This window comes from Belonocnema kinseyi, chromosome 8, assembly GCF_010883055.1.
Source record: "Belonocnema kinseyi isolate 2016_QV_RU_SX_M_011 chromosome 8, B_treatae_v1, whole genome shotgun sequence".
NCBI classification, from domain to species: domain Eukaryota; kingdom Metazoa; phylum Arthropoda; class Insecta; order Hymenoptera; family Cynipidae; genus Belonocnema; species Belonocnema kinseyi.
Window position 1 is genome coordinate 75,459,414 of NC_046664.1, and position 14,048 is coordinate 75,473,461.

The following is a 14,048-nucleotide window of genomic DNA, read 5'->3' on the forward strand; positions in this document are numbered from 1 at the left end:
TTGATTTTGCTGTTTTCTCGAGTTTTTAAAAAAGGAACCGAAAGGGGACCCAATGAGGTCTTTACGGGTACTTTGTAGAGGCTCCATTCGGTTCCTTCGGTCCGCCAGGGTGCCTATCCAGTCCCGCGAAGCATAGAAAAAAAAGTTTCACGTGAATAAAAAAAATCGAAAAAATTGACGAAAAGAAATCAAGATTCGCTCAACAATTACCTATTACAAGTTGTTTTGATCCTCGTTTTTTTTTCATCCCACTCTTCATCCTATTGTAAAATCCTGTTGATCTGCAACTCTAATAGCTGCAGAGTAAACAGGATTGAGGATATGCAGGCGCAATCTGAATTCCAAAAATCTCTAATTTTCAAAGTATATACTATAATGAAAAAATATAAATAATATTGTCTAATGTGAAATACGAATTCTCATATATTTAAAAAGTAAAAAAATGCTATGCCTAACAAAAACGGTAAAAACCAGTCTTTAGAAATCATCTACTTCAAACATCCCGCCAAATCTGAAATTCAACGCCGACAGTTTGGCGCGAACTTGACTAGCGCATGCGCCCAGAGAGCCTAAAGAAATGATAGATGGCGTCAGATTCGCAGTGAAAACAACCGGTAATGGGGGCTGCCAGTTAATGACCGTGCAGCGCACTCGCGTTTCTGAATTTTCCCAGTGAAATCACGATAATCACATTTATCATTAGCGAACAACGTGTCAGCCGCCGGTGCCACTAAAAATGGGCGCCTACTTGTCCAAGCCGATAACCGAAAAAGTGTCCAGCGACCAGGTGGGCAAAAATGTTGCGTACGGCGCGAGTTCCATGCAAGGCTGGCGAATTAGTCAAGAGGTAAGTGCTAAACTCTCGAGATTCCGCATTACAAGCATTACACCGTTACTCGCTATTACATATTCAAAAATTCCGATTTCGCCGAAAGCCGGCTTGCACCACTCCAACTTTTTTTTCCCCCCAGTTTCACACCCGCTTCACAATCAAAAGCTTCCACGTTCACCCTAAACTAATTCCGCGGAACGAGCGGTTTGCGAATCGCTTGAAAATATACATTTGCATGCTTTCCAAAGATGCCATTCTACCGCGAACATGTGCATTTTCAGCTCATTTATTTTCCTTTACCGGCTAATCGTGTGCCACCGATGTTGATGAAATTCGGTTCGAAACTCTTCGAAGAGGTTATTCGTTTCTAGAGCATTACAGATTTTACGCCGACTTCTGGTAATTTTCCCCAGCTTTGACCGACAAAATTGGAGCGAATTCGGTTCGTTTTCTTTTGCCGCCTGTGCTTTTATCACGTGAGCAATCAGTAGCTGCAGTTTTGCTTTCTGAATTTTGAAACTGGGGGAAATTCCTTCGAGAAGTTTATTTTAGGTCATTTGCAAATGATGTGAATGGGTATTTGCGAGTTGAGCATTGGGAGGACACTGCAACAAACATAACCTCCATTTTTTCGAGTGCACGACTCGTCTCGTGCTAGTATTATTAAGTGATTTCGGGTCGTTACAACTTAGGAGTGACGCACCATTGTTTGCAATTTATCATGATTTGTGTAAATATTTATATTTTTTTTATAAACATTCTGAATCTAAAGGTACGAATTAACATGGAACAATCATAATTTATTTGTTTGCTTTTGAGCAACATTGTTAGGTTGGATTATTATTTTTTTTCTGTTTTGGCTTCTAAATTCTAAAAGCTCGGAAATTTTTTTCGAGAACGTGTACACTTTTTCATAATTCTTATATAAAATTTTATAAAAATGTTTTTCAACTATTTAGTTGAATTTTTTGACATTTTTAGTTGAGCTATTCCTTAATTTCATTAAAAATTATCTCTTTTTTTTAATGTATATATTTTGTTGAAAATTCGCTTTTTTCTTTGATACTCAATATTTTAACTAAAAAAAAATATTTAATTATATGGTTGAAATTTAGTTTTTCTAGTTGACTATTAATTTTTTGACTGAAAGTTCAACTAATCGTAGTAAATATTCCGTTATTGAAGTTAAAATTTCATATCTTAAGTTGAAAATTAATTTTTTGCTAAAATTTACCTGCATATTCAATTTTTCCCTGAATATATATCTTAATTGAAAATTCATTTTTTTGTAGTTAATTAACCATCCTGGTTGAAAATTCGACGGCTTGTTCGCCATTTTTTCCTCTCTTGATTAAAAAATAATCTTTCTAGGTTGATTTTAGTTTAAAATGCACCTCCTGAGATGAGAATTAAACTTTTTGATTGAATTTTTATGAGTTCAATCTTGGCCTAAAAATGAATCTTTTTTATTTGAAAATTCATTTTGAATACTTTATCATTTTAGTTAAGAATTCATCTCTTTGAAGGAAAATAAATTTGTTTATCTGAAAACTTTACCATTAAATTTGGCATAAATTATGTTTTTTAGTTTAAAATTCAACTTTTTCATTAAGAATTCTTGAATTTGGTTAAGCAATCGGTTTTTTTCGATAGAAAAAATTAATCTTTTTGTTTGCAAACTAATCTTTTTTAAATAAGAATTCAAAATTTCGGTTGAGAATTCTTGAATTTTCTTTAAAATTCGTGTTTTTTTCATGCAAAATTATTCTCATTGTTTAAAAATTCACCTTTTTAGTTGAAAATTCAAGTTTTTAGTTGAGAATTCATTAATTTGCTTAAAAATTCGTTTTTTTTTTTTTTTTAGAAAATTTGTCCTCTTGATTTTGTTAAAAATTCATTTTTTGGTAGAAAATTAATCTTTTTGTTTAAAAAATCATCGATTCTAGTCGAAAATTCAACTTTTTGGTTGTGAATTATTGAATTTTGTTAAAAATTCGTTTTTTCTGTAGAAATTTTTTTTCTTTTGATTAAACTTTAAAAAATAGCTTTTAAAGTTGAACTACTTTCTGAAAAATTAAAAAATCTCTTTCTTAAACATTCAACTTTTTGGTTGAGAATTCTTGAAAATCATCTTTTGGTTTAAAAATGCATCTTTTTCAGTTGAAAATTCAACCTTTCTTTTGAGAATTCTTGAATTTTTTTTTTTAATATAAAATTAATCTCATTATTTATAAATTCCACCTTTTAGTTGAAAATTCCACTTTTTCGTTGAAAATTCTTGAATTTCATTAAAAATAATTTTTTTTTTTACAAAAAATTCATCTTTTTTAAAAAGTAATCTTTTGTATACAAATTCATGTTTTTTATTTGACAATTCAACTTTTTAGATGAGAATTCTTAAGTTTTCTTGAAAATAATCTTTTTGTTTAAAAAATCATCTTTTCTAGTTGAAAATTCAACTTTTCGTTTGAGAATTCTTGAATTTTGTTTAAAATTAGGTTTTTTAATACAAAATTAATCTCATCGTTTAAACATTCAAAAATTCATGTTTTTTATTTGAAATTTTTTTAATTTTATTCAAAATGCGTCTTTCTTGTAGTAAATTAATTTTTTTGTTAAAAATTTATGTTTTTTATTTGACAATTCAACTTTTTAGTTGAGAATTCTTAAGTTTTCTTGAAAATAATTTTTTTGTTTAAATATCATCTTTTTTAGTTAAAAATTCAACTTTTCGTTTGAGAATTCTTGAATTTTGTTTAAAATTAAGTTTTTTAATACAAAATTAATCTCATTGTTTAAACATTCAAAAATTCATGTTTTTTAGCTGAAAATTATGTAATTTTATTTAAAATGCGTCTTTTTTGTTGTAAATTAATTTTGTTGTTGAAAATTCATGTTTTTTAGTTGAAAATTCAACTTTTTGGTTTAGGATTCTTGAATTTTGTTAAAAATTTGTAGTTTTTTTCTGTGGAAAATTAATATTTTTGGTTAAATGTTTAAAAAGTAGTTAAGTTTCAGAAATCTTTTACTTTAAATATTCGTCATTTTCATTGTTAAGCGTCTATTGTTAATTTAAAGAATTTCATAGGGCAGTCTTGAAGACTTACACAATTAAAAATTAAAAGCGTTTGAAGTTGAAAATTTTGATAAAAAACAGTATAATTTTATCAACTGTAAAAATAAATAAATTAATCTTTTTGTGTGAAAATTAATTTGTTTAACTGAAAACATTGCCATTAAATTTTGGGTTGAAAATGTGTCTTATTTTGTTGTAAATTCATTTGTTTGGTTGGAAATTCAACTATTCCAGTTAAAGATTTATCATTTTAGTTAAAAATTGGTCTGATTTGGCAAGAACATTATTCTTGTTCGAAAACTTATCTTTTTGTTTAAAAATTCAACTATTTTAGTTGAAGATTCATAATTTCAGTGAAAAATTTGTCTTATCGATTACAAATTTAACAATTTTGTTGAAAAATCGTTTTTTTGTTGTTTTGAAAATAAATTTTTTGACTAAAAAATTAAACCATTCCAGTTGAACCTATAACTATTTAGTTGCAATTCGATTTTTTAGTTGAAAATCCATTTACTTCTGATCGCAGAAAAATTCAAGTTTACATCATTTTAATAATTTTGTTTCAATTTAGAAAAGTAATGAAAATTGGTATTTTTTATTTATAAATAAACTTTGTTTTTTGCAAATTTATGTAATTTGTTAAAAATTCACCTTTTTAGGATAAAATTAATCTTTATTTTTAATAGATGTTTCTTTTGTTAACAATTTATTTATTTTAGTTGAGGCTTCATTATTTTAATATAAAATTTATCTCTTTAGTTGAAATTTCAATCATTTCCTCAAAAATCCGTTCTTTTATGAAAGTTAATTTTTTTGAACTGATAAGATTTAGCAAATAGATTGAACCTTTTTTTAATATAAAGTAAACTTTTGGCGTAAAATTTAACTAATGGAGGTCAATATTCTACAATTTTAGTGAAAAATGAATCTCTTTAGTTGACAATTAATTTATTTAACTGAAAATTCACCGGTTCAATGTTTGCACAAAAATGTATTCTTTTTTATTTTCAATTTCAAAATTCATTTTTTTTCTTTAAAATTGGTCTTTTTGGAAGAAAATTAATCTTCTTGGTTGAAAAATGATCTTTTTTACATGGTTATAAGTTGATAAATTAGTGCGTTTTGTTGTTTGTTGAAAATTAATTTTTTAACTAATCCAGTGAAATATTCTATTGTTTGAGTTAAAAATTCATATATGTATTTAAGCATTAATTCATTAATATAGATAAATAACTTTAAATTTACCTATTAAATATTTGATCGAAAATTTATTTTTCTTAGTTTAAAACTCATCTATTTCATTTTAAAATTCGTCTTTTGGTAAAAAAATTAATCTTCTTGGTCTAAAATTCAATATTATTTTTTGCAAATTAAACTATTTCAGTCAAAGGTTCATCATTTTAGTAGCAAATTCGTATTTTTTGTTGCGAATTCAACTATTTGGTACAAAATGTGTTATTTATATTTAAAAATTCAAACGTTGGTTTGATTATTCATCTATCTTGAAGATGATACAATATTCTTACTTGAAATTGTACGATATAAAATTGGAAATTTTTTTAAATATTTTTAGATCTAACCAATAAACTTAAATATCTTAAATTTAAACTATTTTGAATTTGATTTTAAGAGCATTAAAGAGTATAGTTTCAAATGTATATTTATAATATATTTTTGGTGAGGACGGAATGACAAATATTTGAAGAAAAAAAATTAATTAATATTATTAAAAGGTGTCTATCAAACCTGGAATTGTCAGAGCATTTTTTTGTTTGTTTGTTTCTTAAAAATTAATTTTTTTAACTTAAAATCTAACTATTTAATATTTGGTTGAAAAGCTATCTTTTTTAGTTGAAATTTTTTACTTTTTTGTAGAAATTAATCATCTGGGTTGAAAGTTAATCCATTTCTTGGAAATTTAATGATTCTATATAAAGACTCATCATTTTAATTAAAAATGTATGTTCTTGGTTTCAAATTCATCTCCTCCAGCTAAAGTTCTATCATTTTGTTTGAAAATTCATCACTTGGTTTGATAATCTAACTTTTTTTTTAATTATAGTTTTGTTTTTCTTGCAAATTGGTTCTTTTTTCACCGGAAAATGAAACTATTTTATTTGAAAACTGCATCCTTTTAGTTGAAAATCCATCTCTTTCGTTTAACATCAATTTAACTATTCAAATGTTGGTTAACAATTTATCTTTTCTTTTTATTAGAAAATTCATCTTCTTAAGTTTAAAGGTTAACTATCTGGTTGAAAATTTGTCTTTTTATAGTTGATAATTCAATTTTTTATTTGAAAATTCATGTATTTTATTGAAAAATCGTCTTCGTGTAGAAAATTTATTTTTTTTGTTTGAAAATAAAACTACTTGATCAAAATTCAACTCAATTTGTTTTGAAAATAAGTCTGCTTTTTTCGTGGAAAATTAATTATTATTTTTGACTTAAATTTTTGGTTGAAGGCTGATTAATTATGTTTTTAGTATTATTTACTCAATCGATCGTACAAAAATATTGAGGAATATCTTGTAATATTAAGTGAATTCATAGGAATTGAAAAAAAACATTATTTATAATAAATTCGCAAAACTGTATACAATCACCTTCGACAACTAATCCGAAAGGTTAAAATTGTATATATTTACATCGTACCACAATAGGACCATCTAATTGAAATTTCAAATAGTTAAAAAGGTATAAAATGTAGGGTAAATATTGAATAAAATTCATCGAAAGTAATTGCTATTTTGATTGTATTATTTTTAACGAAATTTATTTGTTGACAAACTTTTTTATAAGGCGGTGAATGGATTTGCAACGTACTAAATATATCCAATTTTTTTAAAATAAATGTTTTAATCGCAGAGATAATGAAAAAATCATTTAATGATTTTGAAAAATATAACATTTCTTATCAGGGATCATCCATAAACTTCCGAAAGTAACGTAGTCTTTAGATACAACCTGATTTTACGTTTATACTGATTTTTTGCGTTTGTATCTCTACGTGGTCGTGCGGTGCATTATAAATTTTGGTAATAAGTCAACAGTTAATTTCAGTATTAAATTTTTAAACTAAAAAATGTAAATTTTTAAACAAAAATGGAAGAGTTAAACTTTTAATTGTAAAAAATAATTTTGAATGATAAACACGAATTTTCTACCAAATAGTTGATATTTTTCTTAATTATTAAACTTTTAAGACAAAATGACGAATTTTCTATGCAAAACAGTTAAATTATCAAATAAAAAAATTAAATTTTGGTAAAACAGGTAATTTTATAATAAAAATATCTATTTCCAAGAAAATACAAGAACCATCAACCCAAAAATTGAATTTTCCACTTTACTAGATTAATTTTCAACAAAAAGAAACGAATTTTTAACAAAATAATTCAATTTAAACAAAAAGTTTAATTTTTATTTTGAAAAATAATAAATAAATAAAAACTTTAAGTATCGACTGAAAAAGATGATTTTTTAAACGAAAAGATTAGTTTTCTGCAGCAAAAAAAATCGAATTTTTAACAAAATTCACAAATGCACAACCGAAAAGTTGAATTTTCAACTTAAAAAGATGTATTTCTAAACAAAAAGATTAATTTTCAAGAAAATTAAAGTAGTCTCGGCCAAAAAGTTGAATTTTAAAAAAGAATGAAATTTTTAAGAAAGTAGTTCAACTTTAAAACCAATTTGCTAAATTTTTAAACGAAAAGATTAATTTTCTACTGGAAAAAAAACTAATTTTTAACCAAATTTAAAAATCCTTAACCAAAAAGTTGAATTTTCAACTAAAAAACATGAATTTTCAAATGAAAAGATTAATTTGCCGCTAAAAAAAGACTATTTTTCAATAAAATTCAAGAACTCTGCCAAAAAGTTGAAGTTTTAACTCAAAAAGATTATTTTTGAAACAAAAAGAATAATCCCCTACGAAAAAGACGAATTTTTAAATAAGTTCAAGAGTTCCCAACCAAAAAGTTGAAATTTCGATTAAAAAATATGATTTTTAAACAAAAAAATTAGTTTTCTACTGCAAAAAAACCGAATTTTTAACAAAATTAATTAATTCTCAACCAAAAAGTTGAATTTTCGTCTAAAAAATATGATTTTTGAACAAAAAGATTAATTTATTACCGAAAAAAACGAATTTTCAACCAAATTCAAAAATGCACAACCGAAAAGTTGAATTTCCAATTTAAAAAGATGCATTTCTAAACAAAAAGATTAATTTTCAAGAAAATTAAAGTATTCTCGGCCAAAAAGTTGAATTTTAAAAAAGAATGCAATTTTTAAGAAAGTAGTTCAACTTTAAAACCAATTTGCTAAATTTTTAAACGAAAAGATTAATTTTCTATTGGAAAAAAAAATGTTGAACCAAATTTTAAAATCCTTAACCAAAAAGTTGAATTTTCAACTAAAAAACATGAATTTTTAAATAAAAAAGATTAGTTTTCTACCGAAAAACAAACAAATTTTTAACCAAATTCAAGAATTCTCAACCAGAAAGTTGAATTTTCAATTCAAAAAGATTATTTTGTATACAAAAAGAATAATCTTCTATTAAAATGCCGAATTTTTAATAAAGTTTAAGAGTTCTAAACCAAAAAGTTGAAGTATCAACTAAGAAAGATGATTTTTGAAACAAAAAGATTAGATTTCAACTGCAAAAAACCGAATTTTTAACAAAATTAAGTAATTATCAACCAAAAAGTTTAATTTTCGTCTAAAAAATATGATTTTTGAACAAAAAGATTAATTTATTACGGAAAAAAACGAATTTTAACAAAATTTAAAAATGCACAACCGAAACGTTGAATTTTCAACTCAAAAATTTGTATTTCTAAACAGAAAGATTAATTTTCAAGAAAATTAAACAATTTTCGACCAAAAAGTTGAGTTTTTAAAAAAGAATGAAATTTTTTAATTTTTAAGAAATTAGTTCAACTTTAAAACCAATTTGCTAAATTTTTAAACGAAAGGATTAATTTTCTGTCAGAAAAAAAACGAATTTTAAACCAAATTTAAAAATTCTTAACCAAAAAGTTGAATCTTCAACTAAAAGCCCGAATTTTTAAATAAAAAAGGTTAATTTACTGCTAAAAAAAAACGAATTTTCAATAAAATTCTAGAACTCTACCTAAAAGTTGAAGTTTTAACTCAAAAAGATTATTTTTTATACAAAATGAATAATCTACCAAAAAAAACGAATTTTTAACCAAATTCAAAAATGCACAACGGAAAAGTTAAATTTTCAAGAAAATTAAATATTTCGCGTCCGAAAAGTTGAATTGTTTAAAAAAAGATTTAATTTTTTTTAATTTTTAAGAAAGTAGTTCAACTTTAAAACCTATTTCCTAAATTTTTAAACGAAAATAATAATTTTCTACCGACAAAAAAACGAATTTTTAACTAAATTGAAAAATTCTGAACTGAAAATTGGAATTTTTAGCTAAAAAATATTAATTTTAAAACAAAAAGATTCATTTTCCAGAAAATTCAAGAGTTCTCAACCAAAAGGATGAATTTCTAAGAAAGAAAATTTTTTCGTTTTAACTTTTAAGAATGTAGCTCAACTTTAATACCTAGTAGTTGTTAAGTTGAAATTTCCACTAAAAAAGATGAATTTTTAAAGAAAAACACTAGTTTATGACCAAAAAGATCGAATTTTCCATAAACTTTTAGAAAAAAACATTTCTCTAATTTCTAAAAGATTTAAATTATCGTGTAACCTTACTTTGACTGGGAACCCCTTCCCGTTATTAACAAAAAAATTTGTACTCTTTTTCCCTATTGATCCCCTTTTTTAATTACCCTGTTTCCTCTTTTTTGAGCTCCTTTTGCCCTAGCATCCTTAGAATTTATATTTGATGTGTGTGTAGTGTTGCAGGATGAGAACATGATTTAACATTTTAATTTTTAAGCTTACATTTTTAATTTAAAGAATTTTCAAATGGTTTCTTAAAAACTCTAAAAAATAAAAGCCTTTGATGTTGAAAATTTTGGATGAAAACCTTTTTATTTCATTCTTGTAATTTAATTAATTCAATTAATCATTATAATAATAATTTTAATTATAAACAAAATTATAAATTATAAAAAATTATAATAATTATAATAGTAATTAATTTAATTCTCTTTAATTCATTTTTTCTGTGGAAAATTAATCTTTTTGGTTACATATTTAAAAAGTAGTTTTTAAAGTTCAGCAACTTTCTTAGAAAGAAAAAAAAAATTCTCTTAAAAATTCAAATTTTTAGTAGAGTTCGATTTCAACAGATTTAAAAATAATTATCTAATCGAAATCTTTTTCAATTAGGATATAATTCAGATAAAAATTAAAAGCGTTTGAAGTTGAAAATTTTGATAAAAAACAGTATAATTTTATAACTTTAAATATAAATCAATTAATCCTATTGTTTCAAAATTAATCTTTATTAGTTTTTTTAATGTTTTTCAATTATGCTATTATTTAGCTTACTATGCATAATTAATTTTTTTTTTACTTCAAGAATTTTCCATTTTAAATTTTTATTTTTAAGCTTACATTTTTAATTTAAAAAATTTTCAAATGGTTTCTTAAAGACTCGAACAAATAAAATATAAAAAGCCTTTGATTTTGAATATTTTGGATAAAAACATTTTTATTTTATCAATTTTTTTTTAAATTTATCTGTACTTTAAGTAATAAAAAGTGAACAAAAACGAAATTAAATCAGTTCAAAATTTAAGAATTTTTAGACTTCAACGTTAAAACTTAAACGGTTTCAATTTGAAAGTCTTGGTCATTAAGCAAATGTGAAAGTGGGACTGAAAGTTTATAAACTATTTTCAACTCAAAAATAACTTCATAATAATATATTCCTAATTAAAGGATTTTATTAAATTTAAAATATTGTTTCAGTCTAAAATATTCAATTTTTAACCCGTTCAATTTGAAAATTTTAATTAAAAAAAAAAGATTAATAGTTGAATATTTATAAATATTTGAATTTTTATTTAAGACAAGTAAATTCAAACCAAATATTTAAAAGTACAGAATCTCTAAGTGAATTGTTTGACATAGAAAACTTGGAATCATTAGAATTTCGGAGAGCCTTTAAACTTTACAATTTTAATTGTATTTGAAAAATGCTCAATTTGTAAGTGAAATTTCTAAATTTTGATATATAATTTACAAATGAACTGTTTAAATATTCACTTAAAATAATTTTTCAACAATTCTTGAAAAGAATCTAATTTTTGTGTTTAAAATCTGCGAAAATCTGCGTTTTGTTTTATATGGGGCTATTATTTCAAATTTTACATTAAGTTTTTAATCTTTTCCAAACTTCTACATATCTCTTAAAACTACTCAAATTTCGCCTACAAATAATAAATGTTCAATTGTTATTTATACGTCCAAATTGTAAAGATATTTGATAAAATTTACAGGATTTTCTGAAAATTGTAGACGAAATTCAATTAATTTTGACAAAAATTTAGAAGTTCTGAAAAAATTTCCAAAATAATTTGAATCAACTTCAAGATTTTGAAATAAAATTTTGAAGCTTTCCAATGATGTTTAAACTATTTAAAAAGATAATAATTGAATTTATAATTTAAGAAGTGTTCAGTTAAAAATTTTTCAATATTTAATGTTTCTAGCTTAAAGTTCCTTAAAATTATATAACTTTAAAAATTTTAAACTTCATTTATTGATTTTTTAATTTAGAGCATTGAAAATGATAACGTGGATTTATATATTTTTTATATTAAAAAATGTCAGTACCTTTAATTTTATACGCGTACATTATTGAGCATTTGAATAAAAAACTTTTAAATTTCAATTTTAAAAGTTCAAAATTTAACAGTTCCACTTTGAATGCTTTCATTTGCAGCTCATTTTTTTATTACTTTATTTATTTAACTTTATTTATTCAAGTGGCAAATGTTGAAGCTTTAGTGTTTATTTTTTTTTTATTTCATTGACCGTGAAAAATGTTTGCGAACCGGGGAAATGACCGAGAATTTATTTCGTCGATGAAAACCGCCACCCTGTATTGACGAGATTTTTATAAGTATAATTAAATTTGATTGATTGAAATCTAGAATAGTATAGGATATCGTCTGCGAATTTGTGTTTGTAGGATGCTCACAACGCTTGCATAGAATTCGACGAAGATGCTTCGTTATTTGCCGTCTACGATGGCCACGGAGGTCACGAAGTGGCAGCATACTGTGCCAAAAATTTGCCAGATTTTATCAAATCAACCGAGGCCTATAAAAAGGGCGACATCAAGCAGGCTCTGATAGATGCCTTCTTAGGATTTGACGCTACTCTAACAAAACCGGATGTTATCAGCATTCTGAAGGAAATCGCAGGAACAAAAGAACCAGAGAAGGAAAAGGAAAACAATGATGACTCTGGTAAGTTGACCCGGTTTACCGGGAATTTTACAAATTTTCAGAAGAAAAATTTGTCCCAATTCGTCATTTTTTTTTTTTTTTTTTCTAGAAAAATTGTCTTGTTTAAAAATTAATGGTTTTTAGTTAAAAATTCAATTTTTTTTATTTTCTTAAATTTTTTTTTTTTTTTTTTAGAAAAGTCATCTTTTTGTTTAAAAAATAATTTTTTCTATTTGAAAATTCAACTTTTTGTTTGAGAATTATAAAATTTTGTTAAAAATTCCTTTTTTTCTGTGAAAATTTTTTTTATTAAACTTTAAAAAATAGTTTATAAAGTTGAACTACTTTCTTAAAAATTAAAAAAAATTACTTTCTTAAAAATTCAACTTTTTGTTTGAGAATTCTTGAATTTTCTTGCAAATGATCTATTTGTTTAAAAATTCATCTTTTCTAGTCGAAAACTCAACTTTTTGGTTAAGAATTCTTGAATTTTCTTGAAAATAATATTTTTGTTTAAAATTTCATCTTTTTTAGTTGAAAATTCAATTTTTCCTTTGAGAATTCTTGAATTTGGTTAAAAATTCGTTTTTTTTTTTGTAGAAAATTTGTCTTCTTGTTTAAAAATAAATCTTTTTGTGTACAAATTCATGTTTTTTAGTTGAAAATTCAACTTTTTGGTTGAGAATTTATTAATTTTATTAAAAATGTGTATTTTTTGGTAGTACATTAATTTTTTTGCGCAAAAATTCATGTTTTTCATTTGAAATTTCAACTTTTTTTGTGGAAAATTAATCTTTTTGGTTACATGTTTAAAAAAGATAGCTTCTAAGTTGAACTTCTTTCTTAAAAATTTAAAAAAAATTACTTTCTTAAAAATTCAACTTTTTGTTTGAGAATTCTTGAATTTTCTTGCAAATAATCTATTTGTTTAAAATTTCATCTCTTTTTTTAGTTGAAAAGTCAATTTTTCCTTTGAGAATTCTTGAATTTGGTTAAAAACTCGTTGTTTTTTTTCTGTAGAAAATTTGTCTTCTTGTTTAAAAATGAATCTTTTTGTGTACAAATGTGTTTTAGTTGAAAATTCCACTTTTTGGTTGAGAATTCTTTAGTTTTATTAAAAATGCAACTCTTTTGGTAGTAAATTAATTATTTTGTTCAAAAATTCATGTTTTTCATTTGAAAATTCAACTTTTTCGTTTAGAATTTTTGAATTTTCTTAAAAGTTTTTTCTTTTTTTCGGTGGAAAATTAATCTTTTTGGTTACATGTTTAAAAAGTATTTTTTAAACTTCATCAACTTTCTTAAAAATAAACAAATAAATAAAAATTCTCTTAAAAATTAAACTTTTTAGTAGAGTTCGATTTCAACAGTTTTAAAAATAATCAGTTAATCGAAATCTTTTTCAATTAGGATATAATTCAGATAAAAATTAAAAGTGTTTGAAGTTGCAATTTTTGATAAAGAACAGTATAATTTTATCAACTGTAAATATAAATCAATTAATCTTTTTGTTTGAAAAATCATCTTTTCTAGTCGAAAATTCAACTTTTTGTTTGAGGACTATTGAGTTTTGTTAAAAATTCGTTTCTTTTTCTGTAGACATTTTTTGTATTAAACTTTAAAAAATAGCTTTTAAAGTTGGAACTACTTTCTTAAAAATTACAAAAAAAATTCTTTCTTGAAAACTCAACTTTTTGGTTGAGAATTCTTGAATTTTTATAAAATTTTGTTTTTTGTTTTTTTTTTTT

The 14,048-nt window shown here is 23.9% G+C and overlaps 1 protein-coding gene across 1 annotated transcript in view; it reads left to right on the top strand.

Annotated features, from left to right (window-relative positions):
* Nucleotides 1-590: 590 nt before the first annotated feature.
* Nucleotides 591-14,048, top strand: part of LOC117177745 (probable protein phosphatase CG10417) — a 38,268-nt gene continuing 24,810 nt past the window's right edge. Inside the window, exons 1-2 of the mRNA XM_033368648.1 lie at nt 591-847; nt 12,042-12,321. Coding sequence (XP_033224539.1) covers nt 737-847; nt 12,042-12,321 — 391 coding nt within the window. The 5' untranslated portion in view covers nt 591-736. The remainder of the gene's footprint in view (nt 848-12,041; nt 12,322-14,048) is intronic.